At 48.3% G+C, this 23,830-nt stretch overlaps 1 protein-coding gene across 2 annotated transcripts in view; it reads right to left on the reverse strand.

Annotated features, from left to right (window-relative positions):
* Positions 1 to 23,830, reverse strand: part of FANCA (FA complementation group A) — a 102,657-nt gene that overhangs the window by 58,509 nt on the left and 20,318 nt on the right. The window contains exons 1-9 of one of the 2 annotated variants that reach the window (XM_083164072.1): positions 13,534 to 13,677; positions 9,689 to 9,801; positions 7,933 to 8,026; positions 7,605 to 7,747; positions 4,924 to 5,019; positions 4,035 to 4,108; positions 3,308 to 3,420; positions 2,487 to 2,569; positions 2,376 to 2,409 (exon numbers count right to left, since the gene is read on the reverse strand). In XM_083164072.1, coding sequence (XP_083020198.1) covers positions 2,376 to 2,409; positions 2,487 to 2,569; positions 3,308 to 3,420; positions 4,035 to 4,108; positions 4,924 to 5,019; positions 7,605 to 7,747; positions 7,933 to 8,026; positions 9,689 to 9,801; positions 13,534 to 13,594 — 811 coding nt within the window. In that variant the 5' untranslated portion in view covers positions 13,595 to 13,677. Of the gene's footprint in view, positions 1 to 2,375; positions 2,410 to 2,486; positions 2,570 to 3,307; positions 3,421 to 4,034; positions 4,109 to 4,923; positions 5,020 to 7,604; positions 7,748 to 7,932; positions 8,027 to 9,688; positions 9,802 to 13,533; positions 13,678 to 23,830 lie in introns of those variants that run through there. The other variant, XM_083164071.1, reaches the window with a different exon arrangement.

Below are 23,830 nucleotides of genomic sequence, written 5' to 3' on the forward strand. Positions count from 1 at the left end.
GTGGTATTTCCCATGGTTTGCAATCCTCTGGTGGGAGGGGGTATTTGTTTAAGACCCTCCGTGGAATGCTGGCCTTTTTGCCTAACTCCTCCCACTGATTGGTCCTAATTTCAGTTAGATAATCAGAATGTGGGAACTGGGCCTTAAGAACCTTTTGCTTTTTGAAAACATCTTTTGTTTTAGCGACAGGTTCAGGCTCCTCAGGGTCATACAATAAAACCGCTTTAATGGCATGTATCAGGGCTGCCACATCAGGAGTCTCTGCATGAATGGCAGGAGTGTCCACAGGCATGGGGTCATCCTGGGTATCATCCAAAATGATGTCATCCCCTGTATTATCGACATCATCTCCCCCATCGCCACCATCATCAGAATCAGTGTCATCCCGTGTATCTGCCAGCAACGGGGTCAACGGGGATCTACTGGGCTGTACGGTCTGGGGCAGCAGCCTTTGCATAGCCACCGTAGTCTGTTGCAAGGTCTGCACCGTGGTCGACAGGGCATCCACCCAAGGTGGAGGGGTCTGGACTACAGGGGGAGCAACAGCAGCGGGCAAGCGATCCACAAGAGTACCCAGCAATTGTTGGAAAGCTGCCCATGGGGGTTGTTGTACTGTGGCAGTGGACTGCGCAGGGGATATGCAGTTGACACACAGGCCATCCTGAACAACATCCATATCAGACAGGCCTGCAGCACAGCCCTTGCAGGACAAGAGCTGAGGAGATTCTGTCTGCTGACGCCCTCTTTTAGACATGGTGTATAAAACACACTGACAAGGAGAGCTGACAGTGCACAATAGGATAATTCACTAAGGAAAACCTAGAGTGATACACTGAGTGTTGTGACCAATGAGTATAGCCTCAATATCAGAGGTGAAGGGACAGATCACTGGACAGAAGCAATGAAAAACTAGCACAAGTCACACACACACTATAGTCAGAAAAGGACTACCTCACCCTGTGTCAACCGCTTGACTCTATGGAGAAAAGTGGGAATAAGGGTGGCTGTGAAAGTGGCTACTGAACCTGTAGGCGATTTCACAGGGGAGAAGAGTGCCCGCTCTCTGGAAGTGCTGCTGCAGAAATGGCGCCTGTCCGAGAGAGGGGGGCGGGCACTAAGGTCACGGCTAATAGGGCGGCAGATCTCTGTGAGAATGGCGCCAAAGCCGGGGGAGGGGCTGCAGACCCGACGCCGCCTCCCCTTGCTGGACTTCGCCCACCGGGGATGTTAGCCAATAATGGGGGACCCCTCTCCCCGGTCTGCGCTATTCCCCAGTGGTCTAGTGGGGTCCCGGGCCGAGGCCTGTACCCACGCCAGCTACCGCGTGCGTCTCCCACGCTGGCGCGGTACAGCAGCGATTTGCGCTCCAGGCGGAGCCTTACCTGCCCTCTGATCCAGCCACGCTGCCCGGGGTAAACCGACGGCGGTGCTAGGCGTCGCGGTATTCCCCCGCCGAGGTCCTCCGTGACGTGACGTCATTGGATGGAGCCGGCGCCGGGAGGGTGATGCGGCCGCACGCTCCGCCGTCAGTGACTGACGGCGGGGAGCAGCCTCAGCCGCGAAGCGGCTTCTGCCGCCGAGGCGGCAGATTTAAAAAGTAAAAAATAAAAATAAAAAATAAAAAGTAAAAATAAAAAAGCTTTGTGGGGTTACCTCAGTGAGGTAACCCCCGCTGATAGAACAGGTGCGTCTGCTTCCTGCAGGCACCAAACAAAAACTGGCTGGATGAGCCTGGAGGCGGGGCTGTAGGGGAGAGGGCCCGGGCATCCTGGGAAAACGTTGAAAGCTTCGCTGATTGGTGCCTCGGACCCCCTGGATCCACCTACAACCCCGATGTCCCCTGTGGGACCCATGGACCCTGAAAAGGAAAAAAAGTTGTATCTAAATTAAGTCCCCACCACTTGAATTTTATATAGATGCCAAAATCTTTTCTCTGCCTGCAGTGCATCCGCCGTAAATCCAACCAGAAGCTCTCTCTTTACATCGCAGCAGACAATGTTCTCTTCATGCTCTTCCCCAAACATTACAAAATGATATCAGCCTCTGGACATAACCGTAACCCATGTCATATCATCCTAAAACATGTTGGCACCTCATCTGTCATTATTCTGTACACGTCAAAAGTTTATAAGTGTTGTCATTTATAAATGTGGATACACTAGAGGAAGTTAAGAACAGCACCTGTCCCCAGGTAATCTGTATCAGCATTATAATGGGGATTTGTTATCCATGCTTTCCTGATGTACTATTCCCATAAGCTGCTCTATGCTTGTCTTGCTGACTCAGAAAATGACTTATCCACGGCTTCCGAATATAAGGAAATAACATCAGTCTAATAATAAGACCAAGCTCCTGGAAATCTGCTGCAAACTTACATGAGAGCATTTTATCCAGGATGGTGCGAGAAATCTGCAACAGAAAAATCAGATTATCACAAATATTCTTATATACAGTTGTGACAATCTAATAATAATAATTTTCTTTACATCAATCATTTTGGAGTGTTCAGAATTCATTCCAGAAATGGCAGACTGACAGAAAGCTCTACCAATCAGCACCGTCAGCAAGTCTGTGGAGTAAGAAAAAAAGCCAAATATGTGAGACAGGAAGGCTGGGTCCTAGATGCCATGGGTGTAAATTGTGTATTGCTGCATACAAAGGGCTTGACTCAGCGGTGTTAGAAAAGCATTTAAAAAAAATCAATTGGGCAAAAAAATGCTGCACAGGTGGGGCAGATGTAAAGTGCAGAGAGAGTCAAGGCCCACCTGAAGGACATTGCACCCAATCATACAATCTTCAGGGATTGTATGAAAATTGTGTGACACAATTGTGCAATGCTCGGTCCCTGGGGGGGGGGTTGGAGGATTGGTCCTCTGATCAGACTGCTGCATCCCCTCCGGCTCCGACCTCAGGCTGACAGGTACCCCCCCTCCCCTCAGCAGCCGCAGGGACCCCCCCTCCTCCCGCAGCACCTGGGGACAGCTTCCCCAGCGCTGCACGCTGTGGACCCGCAGCGGGACCACTTACACCGGCCTTTACACGGGTCCTACCCGGGTTCTACCCAGGACCTGGGTAGAGGACCCGTGTAAATGTACATGGATATACCCCATTTACACCGCCGATGATCCGGGTCTGACCCGCCGCTGACCCGGATTTTTCAGCGTTGTAAAAGGGGTATAACAATGGTTGTTATACAGCTATAGGTGCAACCTAAACCTGCACCAAGGCAGCAATATTGATAAGAATCTTATATAATTGAAGGATGCATTCCTTGCACTTATGATAAATGACAAGGTGAGAAACGTACCAGATATCACCCGTTCCTGAAACTCCACACCAGCACTCGAGCTTTCCATCTGCAGGAACAGTGAGCGAGTCTCACTGCAGAACCACTCCACTGCCCGGTGTGGGGATCTGCAACTGGAAGACCCAGGACAAGTATAAAACCATTTCTTCATACTTTATCTATAATCACTTCACATTCCATTTCTATTATGAGCATGTGTGGAGTTCTTCCAGTATTTGTGTGGGTCTCCAAGTACCCTGGTGCAGGGGCTGATGTGACCGATACACGATCTGTAATGTGTATACATGTGATGGGGAATATAGGGTGTAAGCAGTAACAAATATGGGCAAACAGCGGAATATATCTCGCAGAACTGCAGTGTTTCCCACTCAGTGAACTTTTACCACTAATTGAATAACTCCTTTATGTATGTCATGGACTGGTATATATTTGCTTATATGTGTTTCTATCCAAAATTGGATGTTCTTACTATCGCATTTGAAAGTTTCCAAAATCCCAAACATTATAAAAATAAAATTATAAAAAAGAGCTGTTGCGCTGAATATAGAAAACAACAATTTTATGTCAACAATACATACTACATCAGGACTCCTATACAGTAAACATGACAATAAATTCCTGAGAACAATGACATAAGAAGAAATCCTCCTGTGCATTGTATGGGTGTGGTAGTGCAGTGGTACTGTATAGGTTATTATTACTGCACAAATGTCAGTCTGAGAGTTACCTTTCTAGGAAATCCACCAGTCCAATGATATCCATATTGTGCAGGTGCCATATGACCTCTAATACAGGAGGGAGCTACGTGAAGGATGAAGAATAGGACAGGCAATGTTATTAAGGGTTACACCAGTAAATGAATGGTACTGGCGATATATCAATGGATGCGTTATATTCAAATGTAGGCAGAGTTCAGTTGTCTTAAAAACATCAGTGTAAAGAAAAATATATATTCAAATATTATACCAAAAAACCTGCATAAGATGCAATGAAAAAAAAAATCGGGTACCTGACCTGCACAAGCAGCACACGGGAATATTAATACATGAGATTAAGGAACCTTCTTATTTCGGTGCAGACTTATTATGAAACTATAACATGCCACAATTTTTCCTTTAGTACCATTGATGAGGATGCAGACACCGAAATCTCAACTTTTGATGTATGCGGGGCGGGATATGTATACTTACCGGACCCCTCTTAGGAGTCCCTCCATCTGGATGACCACCAGCCATCAGTATGAATTTAGTTTTGGAACACCACCGATAATTCTGGACCTGTAACAGTTGGTAGCCTTCCCAAATACCTGTAATTTATCTCACACTTACTATGATATCTAGAATGTGAATGACTGCTATACTATGACCCGTGCTATGCATTGTGCAGGCTATTACATTTACCCCATGTATCACCCAAACTAGCCAGCACCAGCAATCAGTCTCATCTGCCAGCTGTAGGCCTTAGCAGATCCACATAAAAGCTACATCCTAGGGCAGGACTCCAGAGGACAATCTCATCCTGCCCCTGTGCCACCGATTCCTCCAGGCTGCTGCTGCATAATCACTGTAAGCACTAAGTATGACCAGTGGCTACCTACCGGCACACACTCCACTTACCTCTTGCTCCCAGATCTCTTTTAAAAACACGGAGTGACTGAAACAATTTTCGGACAAAAGTCCTCTTAGAGTTTTCAGTAAAGCGGACAAGCGGTCCTACAAAAGCATAATGGTATAAGATCAGTGCATAGAAAATGCTGCACAGCTCCCCATTCACTGATGTCAGGTTACCAGGACATGAATGGTCATCAAATACCAGCAATATGAGGAGAAGAGCCAATGAGCCGTATCAGATAATTGTCTCACAGAGTAGTATACTAAATATTACTTTAATGACAAATATAAAAATACATAAACCCAAATAATGTTTTAAATAATGATATATTGCATAATCTACATAAGTATAATTGAACAATGTGTGTGTGTGTGTGTGTGTGTATGTATGTGTGTGGTCACTGGAGTGGACAGGCTGTGTGTGTGTGTGTGTGTGTGTGTGTGTGTGTGGTGACTGGAGGGGACAGGCTGTGTGTGTGTGTGTGTGTGTGTGTGTGTGTGGTGACTAGAGGGGATAGGCTGTGTGTGTGTGTGGTGACTGGAGGACAAGGCTGTGTGTGAGTGTGTGTGTTTGTGTAGGGTGACAGGCTGTGTGTTTGTGTGTGTATGCATGTTCCACAATAACTCTCAAACGCTTTAACTAATCGTCTTCAGACTTTGCAAATTACCTTATCATCTTAAGGGACAATCTACTGTAAAGGCCCCCATACACTAGGGCGACTTGTCCTTAGGACAAGTCGCCCCCGACTTCCCCCTGAGCTTCCCCGGCTGCTCCCCGGGGGAGCTTGATTAGATTGGCACTTGATGTGCCATTTTTTACATGTGATAAATCGGCTCGATTTATCACATGTAAAAAACCCGGGGAGCAGGGGGGGGGGGGGGGGTGGCTACAGAGGTGGGAGCAGGGGGGCTGGGGACGCTGCTGGTAACGCTGCGGGGACAGCGTCTGTGTCCCCCGTTGCTGGTAACGCTGCGGGGACAGCTGCTGGGGACGCTGCGGGGACAGCGTCTGTGTCCCCCGCTGCTGGGGACGCTGCGGGGACAGCGTCTGTGTCCCCCGCTGCTGGTAACGCTGCGGGGACAGCGTCTGTGTCCCCCGCTGCTGGTAACGCTGCGGGGACAGCGTCTGTGTCCCCCGCTGCTGGGGACGCTGCGGGGGACACAGGCGGCATAGAGCCGGGCAGGGGGAGCCGGCGGGAGCTGTCAGTGCTAGAAAAAAAAAGCCTATACAATGAATGGGCAGCCTGTGATTGGCTGAGCGCTCTCTCAGCCAATTGCTGACTGGCTGAGAGAGCGCTCAGCCAATCACAGGCCGCCCATGCATTGTATGGGCTTTTTTTTTTTTATTCAATACTGACAGCTCCCGCCGGCTCCCCCTGCGCGGCTCTATGCCGCCTGTGTCCCCCGCAGCGTCCCCAGCCCCCCCTGCTCCCTCTACTGCCTCGCCGCCCCACTAGGTCCCAAGTCGGGTGGTCGGACGTGCAGCAGGTCCGACCACCCGACGCAGATCCGATGCGCACGGGACCGCGCATCGGATCTGAGGGGACATCAAAACTAGCCGATTTTGGTCCGATTTCGGCCAGATCTGACTGATCTGGCTGAAATCTGACCAAAATCGGCTAGTGTATGGGGGCCTTAAGTTTAAAGTTGGGTTTAATTGGACGACACCTTCAGGACGGACATGTCCAATGGGAGGAGGAGTGGCCACACCCGTGAAAAAAAAATCCAAAGGGTGCAGGCTGTGTGTCAGCATACATGCTGCTGCAGATGCCTCTCTCCCCCTCGCTCAGTACACCGCACTGAGCAGCGTGCACTGAGCGGGTGATATAGGCTGTGCTGCTGCGGCAGCATCTGCTCTCTACTCCCACTACCCGGTCCCCTTCATCAGACAATAATACAGACTCCCTTAAGTGGACCCTTATCCCCTTGAGTGGTGTGTTTAACAGGATAGGTTTGTCCTGCCCCAGAAATACTCAGCATAGAAAGGGGCAGCTACTGGCTTCTGCAGCAGCTCCTGCACCCCTGGGGCTGCTGCTGCCGGCTTCGGCTGTTTGCGGCCACTTGGAGAAGTTCGGGGGTGCTTGAGGGGCTCGGGAGTTTAGGGCGCTCAGCTGTTCATCTCTTTGGGCATTCCTGTGTTTGGACGACCAAACACATAAACAGCCAAGCGAGGCTGAACCTCCTTGTTACCCCAATTGGTGACGTGGCGGTGAGGATCGGCAACAGGGGATCAGCGACAGGGGAGATGGTGGTGCACCAGTGGTTCCCCGCTAGCGCACTCTTTCTTTACAGTGCCACTCCTGGAAAATTCTCGGGAGAGCACGCTCCTGCGGTGCAGCTCAGCCCCAGAAATTTTCGGCTATACCACCGAAGGGGTTAAAGGCCTATATGGGTCTATTAAATTAGAAACATTTTCACTTTACAAAACTTTGGAGAATTGCATAAGCATAAACTTTCGCCTGTCTGTCCGATGCGCCTTAAGACTAGTATGAAATAACTGTATACAGTCATAGATTCATTCTGCAAAATCACTTACATGAAAAAGATCAATCTCAGTGGTGGCAATATGTGTTTCGCCGGAATTAATTGTGATTTTTATTTTTTTGCAGATATCAAAAAGTATATTTATTTGGATACAGCGCTCGCACACACACTTTTGCAGAGGTTTTACACTAAACTGGGCTCACCCGCTGGTCCTGAGTGAGCAGCGCACCCTGCGTGCTGTCCACAGAACTTTGGCAAATCTGTTGGATGTTGGAGACAGCGGCTCTGGCACCGAATATATTAGGCTGGAAGCCCAAATGTGAGGCCTGATCTCTCAGGGTGGTGGCTGGAAGAAAACGAGAGAAGGTTAATGTACTGGGTGCTGCCTAACAGAGTCAGTGGGTGCTAATGTATGTTTATCATATCATAGTACATTCTTAGTATTTATTTAGGGTTAGGGCAACAGTCCATTATGGCAAGTGCAGCATTCCAGAGCAGAAATAAAGAGGATACCCTGTATCGCTAACTTACCAATAAATGCCTCTGTAAGTGAGGTGGAAATCAGAGGCCCTCTGAAGGACGAGTTCTCACTGTCCGATACTTTCTTGCATGATGGAGCCTCTGCCTAAAGGCAGAGTGATAAACATACTTCAATCACATATTCAGGGGCATTTGTTTGTACTTGGAGGCAAACGTGTACTTCTGTCTATTCAGCAAATCCTACAAAACGCAATTGACACCCACAACATTCTGGAGATTATAATTACTGCTAAAAAAAAAATAGGTTTAATAATTCTAACAATTAAACAAATTATATACTTAAAACTATCAGCACCAAACACAGCTTTCCCACCTCACTGAGGATAACCACTATCTCTATATAACTATGATGAGCTTCACTTTCTCTAAGGACCACAAAATTGTGAGGAAAAGCAGGAGGCGCAGGGATAGGCTTCCTGTACCATAGCTAACAGATATTTGTGGGTAATTTCCAGTGATGTCGCTGCAGGTACATAATGCTCTGGCATGTTACACTTTTGCTGTTTGAGCTTTTTTTTGTCATCTATATGCAGCAGTTTTGTAAGGACTGCGTCTCTTCTATAAACTGGAACAAAGCTGTATGGTAGAAAGAAATGTTGCATTTAATCCTGATATAAGAATGGGTGCAGTATAATGTCAACATTTACCATGTAGACATTTTGTGCCTGGTGGACAAGCAGTGACTTACATGCTCATGATAGTCCCCGGGGTCATGTGACCATCATTTCCAGAGAACTCACCTGATTCTCCAGAAGGACACCAAGGGGTCAATCCAATTAGCCACGATGGTCTCGCAGGCGAGTGTCATTGCGGCAGTGCACGCCCCAGTTTAAACACATAAGTGCTCCCTGCCCTTTAGGGCTCAAAACAGTTTTGTGTGAAGTTAGGCAAGTGAAACAATTATTTTCACCTGTGGATCTTTAAAAATGTGTCAGTGTTCAATGAGTACACCTGTGCTCCTGCCAGGTGACCTGAGAAATGTGTTGGTGAGCACTGAGTACACCTGTGCTCCTGCCAGGTGACCTGGGTAATGTGTGAGCAATGAGTACACCTGTGCACCTGCTGGGTGACCTGGGAAATGTGTCTGTGAGCAAAGAGTAGATCTGTACTCCGGTTGGTTGACCTGGGAAATGTGTCAGTTAGTAATGAGTACAACGGTGTACCTGCTGGGTGACCTGAGAAATGTGTCAGTGAGTAATGAGTACACCTGTGTATCTGCTGGGTGACCTGAGCAATGTGTCAGTGAGTAATTAGTACACCTGTGTACCTGCTGGGTGACCTGAGCAATGTGTCAGTGAGTAATGAGTACACCTGTGTATCTGCTGGGTGACCTGGAAAATGTGTCCGTTAGCAATGAGTACACCTGTGCTCCTGCTGGGTGACCTGGGAAATGCATTAGTAAGGAGTACACCTGTGCACCTGCCAGGTGACAGTGAGTAATGAGTACACCTGTGCACCTTCCAGGTGACCTTGAAAATGTGAACTGTTGGCGGTCCTAACCTTAACACCCACCCCAACATGTCAACATTGTTGTGTTTATATTGTAAGAGCCACCCTAATGACTACATCCCCATAAGAACATCAACTGTGGTTTTAATACTCTTCAGTGCATAGAAGAACGGCAAAGGCAAACTCATGACCACAATAGTAGCTATGCTACAGGTGACTCCACAACAATGCCCTGAAGCCTGTGAGCAATGCTGTCTGCAGACGTTATGTAAATGACATTAGAAGCTATAGTTGTCACCTCAAACAGAAACTGATTCACATCCTGGTGACAGCTTAGCAGATACAAAGCCGCCTCTTGGAGTCTGTTACCGCTGTATTCAGGCTTCTCGACTGGTTTCTTTGGTCGGTTGGCTGTAAAATTGATAATTGAAATGGATTTATAAATTTGTAAAAACAGAATACTGTACACTTTTACAGATTACAGCTAAACACTGGAGCAAAGCTGTGTGTGTGTGTCACTGTCCTGAGGCTACTGCACCACTCGCAATGGAAGTGTTATTTTGCATTAGGCCAAATAAGACCAATATTACACCAGTCAGATTAGATGGGGAGTGACTACTGTCAGCTGATGACATACAGCGGACTGGATTCGTGGGTGACTACATTCTTGGCCAAGAAAGACAGAAATCTGGACAGAGTTCATTAGTTAACAGACATATTGGTGGTTAGTAATCACTTGGTGGATTGGTCAAAAATACAAATGAGCATTTGGGTTAAGTAAACACTTTTTTTGATCGGAAGCGTGCGAGCAGGGCCCTCCTACCATTTTTTTTTTTTTATATTAAATGTTTTATTGATTATGGGAAACAAAGTATGAATATACATACAATAGTGAGAGCTTATATGTTAAACACATACATATGCAAAATAGTAAAATACAAAGTCTCATATACCGATAACCAGGGCTATTTTTCTGCAGGCTCCAGCAGGAACTGTGGCCCTTATTCTAGTTCACTCATTCTGACAAAATATTTCTTAGATGGACAAAACCATGTGCACTGCAGGTGAGGCAGGTGTTACTTGTGCAGAGATAATTAGATTTGGGTGGGGTTTTACACCTGCCTCACCTGCACTGCACATGGTTTTGTCCATCTAAGAAATATTGTCAGAAAGAGTGAACTAGAATAAGGGCCACAGTTCCTGCTGGAGCCTGCAGAAAAATAGCCCTGCCGGTTTCTATATGTGTAGCCTTATAAGAATCCAAACTTGTATCAGTGAAAAAGGAAAACTATACAGAACGAGACAGGACAACACGGACACAGAAGTTAGAGAGAGAAAAAAATAATAGAAAAAAATAATAATAAAAACGGGGAATGAGGAAAAGAAAATGTAGAAGACAGGGAGACGTAAAGACTTCGCACCACCGACTGACATCAAATTCAATTAAGGTGAATCGCCAAGCTGAGGCGAGTGTAAAACAGAAATATCAACTAGGTTGCTATTGTAGGCAATGTCCCTGTCTCTCCCGGTATTCACTCCACTTAAACCATTTTATATGAATCGAGGAGGGGGAGGAGGAGTACCTACTACCAGCCGTCTCAAACACACTGGGCCAAATGTAATAGGGTGAGAGTTTCCGAAAGTGAGAGATTTTGGGAGAGTTTTCCCTGCAGCAATCAATTACACTGCAAAACCAGGTTGATTTTGCCATGTAATTGATTGCTGCTTTAAAAAAACATGGGAAAACTCTCCCAAAATCTCTCACTTTCTGAAACTCTCACCCTATTACATTTTGCCCAAAGTGTTTGTGAGTGTTATTAATGATAGTTTGTACACTGGGTATAAAGTGGGATTTCCACAGTTGTCCTATGGCTGCCTTGGTGGAGATCAGGATATGGCCCAGCAGGTATCTATCACAACTTAAGAGGGTATTTGGGGTATGGTGAAACAGAGCAACTATGGGATCCACAGGGACAGACATCCTAAGGACGTCATTTATTAGGGAGAATACCTCGATCCACAACGGCCGCAAAACTGGGCAATCCCAGAAGATGTGTAGAATAGTTCCATTGCATCCACAGTTTCTCCAACAGAGGCAGGACGCCATAGGCCAAATGAGATGCAGCCGTTGTGGAGTAAAGTAGGCCCTATGGCACAACTTATAAAACATTTCACAGTGTTGGAGGCATTTAGATACCTTAAAACAGGACATAGAGATTGGATCCCATTCAGTGTCCTGAAACACTCTAGACAAATCTCTTTCCCATTTAAGTTGAGATGTTAATTTCCCCTTCTTGCCCAATCTAGTTTGTTTTATCACGGCTTTCAATTGTTATTTGCAATGGAATTTGCTACACTATGTAAGAAATTATTAATAAATAATAAGTAAACTTTGACTGATACCCCTTTTATACCAAAACGCTGGGTCGCACCCGGATTTTTTGACCCAGCTCAGGGGTTCCCAATCTTTATTGAATCACGGCACCCCTAGAGTATCCAAATTTTTTTCACGGCACCCCTAGGCCAAAGAAAAAAAAGCAGAATAAATATAGCATTAAGTAGATTGGGTTTATATGCCATCCTTCTGGTCTGTTATGTGGTAAAGGGCAGGATTTGCTTCTGTTTGTACACATTTTATGATTGGCAGCCACCAGCACTGGTTTTCCCATAAAAAATTAACCAAAAATAATTTGAATTGGTCCTGGACCACCAACCTGGGGCACCCCTGCAAGTGTCCCGAGGCACCCCAGGGAGCCACGGCACACAGTTTGGGAACCACTGACCCAGCTTCAAGGCGGGTGCGACAGTGTTTGGTCCCTTTTACACCAGCGCAGGCAGTTCCTGAGCCACCGCCACTTGGAGATGACATCTCCAAGCACTGATCACCCCTGCCGGGACCCGGACTGCTGCGTGGGGGCAAGCCCAGCACTAAGGAAATCTTCTGGGCTGCCCCCAGCCACCGTGCACCCTCCAGCCCTTTTCTGGGAGGTGAAGGGATGCTGTACAGAGGCCTCCATCATACAGATAGCAGGAGAGAGAGAGAGAGAGAAAGAGAGAGAGAGAGAGAGTGTGTGTGTGTGTGTGTGTGTGTGACCGCAGGTTGTAAATACCCCATTGATGTAAACAGGAGCCGGGTCGGGGTGACCCGGCGTACCCGGTTCTACCTCAGGACCTGGGTAGAAGTCCCGTATAAAGGGACACGACGTGACCCGGGTCTCACTTAACGATGACCCGGGTTTTCGCAGCGATGTAAAAGGGGTATGAGTTTAAAATGTGACCTGTAAAAAAGGCACATGTTGCAGAGCTGACATAAGTATACAAAATATATGTGCCCTGCTCGGCAAGGAAGAACGTGCCCTGCTCGGCAAGGAAGAACATGCCCTGCTCGGCAAGGAAGAACATGCCCCTGCTGATTGGTGGGTATGCAGTAGGCAATATGTTTTTATTGCGGGTCAGAGCAACAGATCATGTACATAATCTAGTGTGCATCCTCAACTGCATGCTCCCCTGGGTACTCAGCAACATCATATGTGATGTTCTGCATGACCCTGGCTAGCACTTAAAATGCGGACATCGCGGAGTAGCAATTTCCGCATTTCTGCTCTAAATTATGCCCTAACTACAAACAGGTATGTGCTATATTTGAACATGACTTATGCACATACTTAAATGTGCTAGAACACAAAGGGGTACATTTACTAAAGCTTCTAAAAAATTAATAGCATTAAAATTGCCCATAGCAACCAATCAGATTAGGTCTATTGTATCCTAGAAAATGATAGAGCAGGGATGGGGAACATTTGGCCTTCCAGCTGTTGTTGAACTACACATCCCAGCATGCCCTGCAACAGTTTTGCTATTTGGTTATGCTATAACTGTTGCAGGGCATGCTGGGATGTATAGTTCAACAACAGCTGGAGGGCCGAAGGTTCCCCTTCCCTGCAATAGAGAAATGATAGGCAGAATCTCATTGGTTGTTATATGCAACAACACCTATTTTATTTTTCTCAGAATCTTTAGTAAGTTTACCACGAAGTTAGTAACCTGTGGCTCGTCAGCCGGCATGCTGGGGCTTGTAGTGCCACTAATGCTGCTGAGGCACAGACTGCTGAACCCTAATACGTAACAAGCTGATGGGTGTACCGAGCAGGTCTGCCAGGCTCCTCTTCTGGCCGCGGCTTGAGGAGCCAGACACAGCGGACATCGTTCCCACAGCCAGCCGCCGTTACAGCAACAACATGACATGTACTCCGGTACAGAGAATGAGAGAAGAGAGAACTGAAGCTACTTCCGCCACACTTTAGGACTGGGAATCGCGCTCTTTACTCTTATTGGCTGACTACCTCCATGTAATGTTGTCATTGGACGAACCCACTGCCGTGCGTCGTGAGCTGGAGATCTATGACCTATTACGACGGTCATGTTGGTACAGGCAACAGCAAAATGCAGATGCACTAGTTGATATCTGAAACGCATTGTCAGTGATTGAATTATGGTTCCCTACCTATTTTTATATTGATATTCTGTAACTGAACCTTGGGCACCTCACTTAAGTTTAGTTGGAAAGTCACTACACTCAAGAATGTATGAAATATTATGACCATTTAACCCATGTAATCCATACTCGCCTACCTGCCCCTCTCCTGTAGGGAGAAAATGCTCGGATCTAGTTAATTGATAAGAAAGGTGATTCACCACAGGTGATGCCAATCATACATTACCAGGGAAGTCCAGGAACAGAGCATTTTCTCCCTACAGGAGAGGGGATGCACTTAAAATCCCGGCGGTCGGGATCCCGGCGTTCAGAATCCCGACGCCGAAATGCCGACACATTCTCCCTCCTGGGGTGTCCACGACACCCCTGGAGGGAGAATAAATTAGTGTGCCGAGCGTAGCGAGGCACCGTGCCCGCTGCGTGGCGAGCGCAGCGAGCCCACAAGGGGGGGGGGGCGATCCGCGTCCACCCCTTGTCGGCATTTCGGCTGTCGGGATTCCGGCGTCGGGATTCTGAACGCCGGGATCCCGACCGCCGGGATTCAATACTGAATCCCAGGAGAGGGGCATGTAGGCAAGTATGGATTACATGGGTTAAATGGTCATAACGGCAATCATACATCAAGATGGAAGTCCAGGAGCAGAGCAATGTGTCCCACCTGAAGAGGGTCATGTTGGTTTAAGTCATGTAGTTATTGTGAGGAGCTGTCCACCAAATACAAACCCCTGGTTCAGCAGCTGGCCTGTCATTGGGTCTTCGTGCCACCATTTACTTATCGCATCCTGGACAGAGGAGGGCGCCAAAGAGAGGAGACCAGGAGTCGCATGGAGTATCTGCGTCACAGATTTGGTGCATATATTGTTGCAGTTTAACATAATAACATGCCATCCAACTGTATCATTGAAAGTATAGGAAAGGAGGCTTGGCCACTCCCCTTTCCCAGTGGTCACTGTGTGACACTGGGACGGTGGGTCTGCGTGACACTTGGAAGGTGGGTCTGCGTGACTCCGGGACGGTGGGGCTGCGTGACACTGGGGCGGTGGGGCTGCGTGACACTGGGACGTTGGAGCTGCGTGACACTGGGACGGTGGAGCTGCGTGACACTGGGACGGTGGGGCTGCGTGACACTGGGATGGTGGGGCTGCATGACACTTGGACGGTGCGGCTGCGTGACACTGGGATTGCGTGACACTGGGATGATGGGGCTGCGTGACAATGGGACAGTCCGCGGGCTGCGTGGCACTGGGATGGCGTGGTTGCGTGACACTGGGACGGTGGGGCTTTGTGACACTGGAACTGTGTGAAGCTGTGATCGAGGGGCTGTGTGACACTGGGACGGTGGGCCCGACTGTGTGACACTGAAACTGTGACCGTGGGGCTGTGTGACACTGGGACGGTGGGTCTGCGTGACTCTGGAATGGTGGGTCTGCGTGACACTTGGAAGGTGGGGCTGCGTGACACTGGGACGGTGGGGCTGCGTGACACTTGGACGGTGGGACTGCATGACACTTGGACGGTGGGGCTGCATGACGCTTGGACAGTGGGGCTGCGTTACACTGGAACTGTGTGAAGCTGTAACCGTGGGGCTGCGTGACACTGGAACGGTGTGGCTGCGTGACAATTGGACGGTGGGGCTGCGTGACTCTAGGATGGTGGGGCTGTGTGACATTTGGAAGATGGGGCTGCGTGACACTGGGATGGTGGGGCCTGACTGTGTGACACTGGAACTGTGTGAAGCTGTGACCATGGGGCTGCCTAACACTGGGACGGTGTGGCTGCATGACAATTGAACGGTGGGGCTGCATGACACTGGGACGGAGGGGCTGCGTGACACTGGTACGGTGGGTCTGCGTGACACTGGGACATTGGGGCTGCGTGACACTGGGACGGTGGGGCTGCGTGACACTGGGACGGTGGGGATGCGTGACAGTGGGACGGTGGGGATGCGTGACACTGGGACGGTGGGGCTGAGTGACACTGGGACGGTGGGGATGCGTGACACTGGGACTGTGTCACCTTGGGAAATTATTATTACCCAGTTTTATTCTGGTATTGGTGTTCTCTATTGTAACGCACAAGACAATATGCTGCGCTATATAAGAAACTGATAATAAATAATATCAGCATTATACCAATTACCAGGTTTGTCATCTCCATTATCTACTACACATACATTCCAGATGCTAGAACTGGGTGTGATGCAGTGGCGATGATCTCTCAGGCATGTAAAGCATCTCTTTCATGCAGCAGGTGCTGGGGGAGGTACAGCAGGTGACAGGGGAGGTGCAGCAGGTGATAGGGGAGGTATAGCAGGTAATGGGAAAGGTACATCAGGTGATAGTGGAGGTGCATATACAGTCGACATTCGTGTTGATCTGCCCTTACAGATTGACATGACACGGTGGAGTGTCAATAACTGACATAGTGATATCTGGCTCTGACAATATAGACAGCCAGCGACAGACCCCTTCGGTGACAAACCTGGGGTACTAGTCGACACCGGTGTCAACCTTATACATAAAGCGCCTCTAACACGCCGAAATCAAGGGCTTCTTAGATAAGACACCCAGACAATTTACTGTGATATTGTATCTGGGGGCCTAAGAAGTATCAGTCGATTTGAACTCCATGATGTACTAATAACCACACTATTTGCCACATTTCTGTCAGATATCTGCACCTATGCCCATGGGCAACCAGCCACTAAGACACTCATAATTTTGAACTATACAAATATCATGATATAGAGTGTCGGATAAAAATAACACCTGTATAACTCACATTGATCTACGGTCAACAAGTGTGTGGAGTCGGAGAGCCACCGTTTTTTAAACACATTTGCGTATATGTTGTGTCTGTGTGTTTTTATATTTCGCCTTTCTAGATTATCAATAAAAGTTAATTTTTATTCGTGAGAATCTCAATAGGTGCACCACGTAGAGACATACTTTTTCTTCTTTGCCATTGGTGCAGCAAGTGACAAGGGAGGTACATCAGGTGATAGGGGAGGTGCAGCAGGTGACAAGGGAGGTACATCGGATGATAGGGGAAGTGCAGCAGGTGACATCGGGTGATAGGGGAGGTGCAGCAGGTGACAAGGGAGGTACATCGGGTGATGGGGAGGTACAGCAGGTGATAGGGGAGGTACAGCAGGTGACGGGGGAGGTACAGCAGGTGATGGGGGAAGTGCAGCACATTTCTGTGTCTGTGTGAGGATGATTTCCCTTCTGCATCTCCCCATTACATTACTGTGTATGTGTGAGGATGGTTTTCCTCCTGCGTCTCCCCCCATTATATTACTGCATCTGAGTGAAGATGGTTTCCCTCCTGTGTCTCCCCCCATTACATTTCTGTGTCTGTGTGAGGATGATTTCCCTTCTGCATCTCCCCATTATGTTACTGCATCTGTGTGAAAATGGTTTCCCTCCTGCATCTCCCCCCATTACGTTACTGCGTCTGTGTGAGGATGATTACCCTCCTGCGTCTCCCCTATTACGTCACTGCATCTGTGTGAGGATGATTCCCCTCCTGCGTCTCCCCTATTACGTCACTGCGTCTGTGTGAGGATGATTTCCCTCCTGTGTCTCCCCTATTACGTTACTTCGTCTGTGTGAGCATGATTCCCCTCCTGTGTCTCCCCCCATTATGTAACTGCATCTGTGTGAGTATGGTTTCCCTCCTGTGTCTCCCCCATTACATTTCTGTGTCTGTGTGAGGATGGTTTCCCTCCTGCGTCTCCCCTATTGTGTCACTGCATCTGTGTGAGGATGATTCCCCTCCTGCATCTCCCCTATTACGTCACTGCGTCTGTGTGAGGATGGTTTCCTTCCTGCATCTCCCCCCATTATGTTACTGCATCTGTGGGAGGATGATTCCCCTCCTGCGTCTCCCCTATTACATCACTTTGTCAGTGTGAGGATGGTTTCCCTCCTGCGTTTTCCCCCCATTACATTACTGTGTCTGTTTAAAGGATGATTCCCCTCCTGCATCTCCCCTATTACGTCACTGCTTCAGTATGAGGATGGTTTCCCTCCTGCGTCTCCCCCTATTACATTACTACATCGGTGTGAGGATGGTTTCTCTCCTGCGTCTCCCCTATTACGTTACTGCATCTGTGAGAGGATGGTTTCCCTCCTGCGTCTCCCCCTATTACGTCACTGCGTCTGTGTGAGGATGGTTTCCTTCCTGCATCTCCCCCCATTATGTTACTGCATCTGTGGGAGGATGATTCCCCTCCTGCGTCTCCCCTATTACATCACTTTGTCAGTGTGAGGATGGTTTCCCTCCTGCGTTTTCCCCCCATTACATTACTGTGTCTGTTTAAAGGATGATTCCCCTCCTGCATCTCCCCTATTACGTCACTGCTTCAGTATGAGGATGGTTTCCCTCCTGCGTCTCCCCCTATTACATTACTACATCGGTGTGAGGATGGTTTCTCTCCTGCGTCTCCCCTATTACGTTACTGCATCTGTGAGAGGATGGTTTCCCTCCTGCGTCTCCCCCTATTACGTCACTGCATCTGTTTGAGAATGGTTTCCCTCCTGCATCTCCCCTATAAAGTTACTGCGTCTGTTTGAGGATGATTCCCCTCCTGCATATCCCCTATTACATTACTGCGTCGGTGGGAGGATGATTCCCCTCTTGCAACTCCCCCCCATTACGTTACAGCGTCTGTGTGAGGATGGTTTTCCTCCTGCGTCTCCCCCCATTACATTACTGCGGCTGTGTGAGGATGATTCCCCTCCTGCATCTCCCCTATTACATTACTGCGTCTGTGTGAGGATGATTCCCTCCTGTGTCTCCTCTCATTACGTTACTGCGTCTGTGTGAGGATGATTCCCCTCCTGTGTCTCCCCTATAACATTACTGCGTCTGTGTGAGGATGGTTTCCCTCCTGCGTCTGCCCCTATTACGCCACTGTGTCGGTGTGAGGATGGTTTCCCTCCTGCGTCTCCCCCCATTACGTTACTGCGTCTGTTTGAGGATGATTCCCCTCCTGCATCTCCCCTATTACATTACTGCGTCGGTGTGAGGATGATTCCCCTCTTGCATCTCCCCCCATTACGTTACAGCATCTGTGTGAGGATGGTTTCCCTCCTGCGTCTCCCCCTATTACGTTACTGCGGCTGTGTGAGGATGATTCCCCTCCTGCATCTCCCCTATTACATTACTGCGTCTGTTTGAGGATGATTCCCCTCCTGCACCTCCCCTATTACATTACTGCGTCGGTGTGAGGATGATTCCCCTCTTGCATCTCCCCCCATTACGTTACAGCGTCTGTGTGAGGATGGTTTCCCTCCTGCGTCTCCCCCCATTACGTTACATTGTCTGTGTGAGGATGGTTTCCCTCCTGCGTCTCCCCCCATTACGTTACTGCGGCTGTGTGAGGATGATTCCCCTCCTGCATCTCCCCTATTACATTACTGCGTCTGTGTGAGGATGATTCCCTCCTGCGTTTCCCCTCATTACGTTACTGCGTCTGCCCTATTACGTCACTGCATCTGTTTGAGGATGGGCTCCCTTCTGCGTCTCCCACATTCATTACCATCTGAATTACCATCAGTGCAGCATCCGATTGCACCGGGGCCCCTGGGGAGTAAAGGGCTCAGTTCTGCTACCCACTGCTGTGTGTGGTATATTTTGAACTTGGGTTGGAGTGGAGGATGGGGATCCAAATTATATTTTTGCACCATGGCCAACCAATCACATGTTGCGCCACTGCCCCCATTACATTACAGCGTCTGTGTGAGGATGGTTTCCCTCCTGCGTCTCCCCCCATTACGTTACATTGTCTGTGTGAGGATGGTTTCCCTCCTGCGTCTCCCCCCATTACGTTACTGCGGCTGTGTGAGGATGATTCCCCTCCTGCATCTCCCCTATTACATTACTGCGTCTGTGTGAGGATGATTCCCTCCTGCGTTTCCCCTCATTACGTTACTGCGTCTGCCCTATAACGTCACTGCACCTGTTTGAGGATGGGCTCCCTTCTGCGTCTCCCACATTCATTACCATCTGAATTACCATCAGTGCAGCAGGTGCATTGCACCGGGGCCCCTGGGGAGTAAAGGGCTCAGTTCTGCTACCCACTGCTGTGTGTGGTATATTTTGAACTTGGGTTGGAGTGGAGGATGGGGATCCAAATTATATTTTTGCACCATGGCCAACCAATCACATGTTGCGCCACTGCCCCCATTACATTACTGCGTCTGTGTGAGGATGGTTTCCCTCCTGCGTCTTCCCCCCATTACATTACTGCGTCTGTGTGAGGATGGTTTTGGCCACAAATCCATAGTTAGGTATTGCACATGAATGGCAGTTGCTTTTGGATTTACCATTGATTGCATTACACAAGTAAATCCTTTGATATTGATGTGACCTCATCCACTAGCTACAAAGAACAAGTGACTTATCGCACATGACATCTTTATTATTATAAATAAGTGAGATAATGACTGAGGGATGCCACATCCTGTATGACATGACTGAAGGATTATTACCTGCACCTTACTCAGCTCAAAAAAAAAAAAATAGATATGATAGGTCACGGCACAATTCCAAAGTCTCTTATCAGATGAAGGACCTCTAACCCCACAGTATAAGGTGGTCCAATGTTATACGGAACCTTTTCCATCTATACCTCTAGAGATGTATCAGTAATGATACTGTCACGGTTCGCATTCTGCTCTGTTCTGTTCATTGGGAATAAAGCGCAGCTCGAGAAGTGGGCGCAACACAGGCCGCACACCCTACATAATACCCAGACGCCCTATTTCCAGTCATCATTATCCATGTGCAAGGGTTTGTCATTCTCACCTACTTCTGTTGTTGGTGACCCACATACAGACTGCGCATGACCCAACATAATGACCTTTGGTACTTGTGGAGTTTCACGGCGTACTATATATCGGATGCGATATCGGCCGATATATCAATGCGATCCAAAGCGTTTTTTTTTACCAAAAACCCCACTATCCACTACGCATGAAGTTGATTTTATATAGTCTGGCGAGCGCAGTAATCCATGTCCCCTCGCAGGGCTCACCACGCTTCGGGCTCGGTGGCTCGGTGCGCTCGCCACTCTATATAAAATCTACTCCATGCGTAGTGGATAGTGGGGTTATGAACAGGTAAAAAAATCGCATACAATCGCATCGATATATCGTCCGATATCGCATCCGATATATCGGGCGCCGTGAAACTACACAAGTACCTGACCTTTACCTTGCTCGCCCCTATTTAGACTTATGGCCGATGTGTTATACACCACAATTTCCCCCAATATGAAATTATTTTGGTTTGCTATGTATCAATGATTCTGCTCATGTTTGTGTGGCACTTGTACAAATTGTTATATTATTATTATTAATTAGAACATAAACATAAGTATTTTCCAACAAATTTTACTGCCCCTTTGGGCAAATGTTTGATGGGGTATTGAATGTTTTTATACTGAGATGCTGTAACATATAAGCGCAGTTGACTTATTATTATTATTATTATTATTATTATTATTATTATTATTATTATTATTATTGCTATTTATCGACCTTATCTTGCCAGGACTTTGGCTCCTATCAGAACAGCAGTTAGTAATGTGATAGCTTATGTACAGCTTGGACCTGGCTTGTTCACTGCATCTAGATGCCGCGCACGTGACTGTATGGGGTGCCAGAGAGGTGTCTGCAAAATGTAGCTTCTGGGACACTGGTATATGTAACAACGGCACTACAGCACAAGCGGTGGCTTGGGGGAGCTGGCACTGTGTTGGCACAGATTCCTATGGGTTTGGACAACTGTGTGGAATCTGCTGAAAATGTCCCTACAAAATTGGCTGCCACCTTGGAAGAGACAGATGTTAGAGGTCCTACTGGACAGATTGATAGATGCTAGAGGTCCTATGGTGTAGCATATATCGTTGTCTGGAAATGAATAAGATACACCTGAACACGAGCTTAAAACCCCTGTATATGAGCATGTAACCCCTGGCAATGAGCATGTAAACCCTGGCAGAGGCGTAGCAAGGGCGGTGCCAGTGGAGCACCAGCTCCGGGCGCTGGAAGCTGTCATGGCGCCGGAGCTGTGCCGGCACCGCCAGCTCGCCCGCTCCCCTGCACTCTCGTCTGCCACGCCATCTCCCCTGCTATCTCCTAGCTCCCCGCTGTGTATGGGAGACGTGGTGCTATTTAAAATTCACATCTCCCGCTGGACTGCTAGCCAATAGGGGCTTGCGGTCCAGCACCCAATCAACTGGTGGCTGCTGGACCGAGAGCGCCTATTGGCTAGCGCCGATAGGCGAATTTTAGTGAATCTTAAACATCAGTGCACGTCTCCCAGGTACAGCGGGGAGACAGGAGCTGGCGGGGGTGCCGACCGCACACTTCCCCTGACAGCTGGGGGGGGGGGGGGCCTCCACACTACTTCCTCCCTGTTCCAGACTACTCCCTCCCCCCCTCACTCCACACTACTACTTCCACCCTCCCCCCTGTTCCACACTACTCCCTCCCACCCTCTGTCCCTGCTCTGCACTATTACTCCCACCTTCCCTCCCTGCTAGCAATTTCAGTCCCCCTTGGCAACAAGTCCCCCTTGTCAACAATATTAGTGTCCCTTGGCAACAAGCAACAAGTCCACCTTGGCAACAATATTAGTCCCCCTTTGGCAACGAGCAATATTATTCCCCCTAGGCAACGAGCAATTTTAGTCCCCCTTGGCAACGAGCAACTTTAGCCCCCTTGGCAACGAGCAATTCTAGTCCCCCTAGGCAACGAGCAACTTTAGCCCCCCTTGGCAACAAGCAACTTTAGCCCCCCTTGGCAATGAGCAATTTTAGTCCCCCTTGGCAAGGAGCATGACGCTCCTTGGCATCGAGCAGGAAGCCCCTAGCATTGAGCATGAAGTTCCTAGCAATGAGCATGTAGGTAAGTGGCACTTATGTGTCAGATGTGTAATAGGCATTATGGTTTGTTATATAAAATGTAATGGGCATCATGTGAGAGGACCTTATGTGTAATTGGCATTACAGCATGTGGCTTTATGTGCAATGGGCATTACGGTGTGTGGTATAATGTTAGGCCTCGTCCCCTTTTCACCACGCAAGAGCCCCGCCTACTACAAATCGGGGGGGGGGGGGGGAGGGGGGCGCGAAGCATGCCCTTGCTCCGGGCACCGTGGCACCTAGCTACACCGCTGACCCCTGGCAACGAGATTTAAACCCCTGGCAACAAGCATGTAACTCCTGTCAATGAGCAAGAAACCACTGGCAGCAAGCAATTACTTAAAAAAATTATAATATATGTATGGAGGTAGGGGGGCACCCACAATTTTTGTCAAGAGGGCCGCAACATTTATAGTTACACCACTGTTCTGGGCTATAATGGCTAATGCCAAAGAAACCGCATTTTCAGAGGACTGACTCCTACAATGCTGGAATAAATAGGCCCCTTAAACTAAGGGCGTAACTACCATAGTTGCAAGGGGTGCAGCTGCTATGGGGCCCAGAGCTGAAGGGGGCCCATCTTTGCTGTTTAAATAATATGTTTTACCTACATTTTTCACCACCAGTTGCTGAATAATAAACACAATGATCAGCTCATATTTCCACACATTACCCATTTATCCTGAAACACAATGGCCACCTCTCTTTCTGCCCTCCCTCATCTATCTGGGGCATCACGGATGATGTAATGGTTAGCATTACTGCCTCACAGAACTCTGGTCATGGGTTCAATACCCACCATGGCCCTAACTGTGTGGAGTTTGTATAAACCCCTGTGTTTGCGTGTGTTTACTCCGGGTACTCCGGTTTCCTCCCACAATCCAAAAATATACTGGTAGGTCAATTGGCTTCCAACAAAATAACCCTAGAATGTCTGTGTGTGCGTGTACATGTGCTAGGGAATATAGATTGTAAGCTCCACTGGGGCAGGGACTGATGTGAATGTTCAA

This window comes from Crinia signifera, chromosome 11, assembly GCF_055691185.1.
Source record: "Crinia signifera chromosome 11, ASM5569118v1, whole genome shotgun sequence".
NCBI classification, from domain to species: domain Eukaryota; kingdom Metazoa; phylum Chordata; class Amphibia; order Anura; family Myobatrachidae; genus Crinia; species Crinia signifera.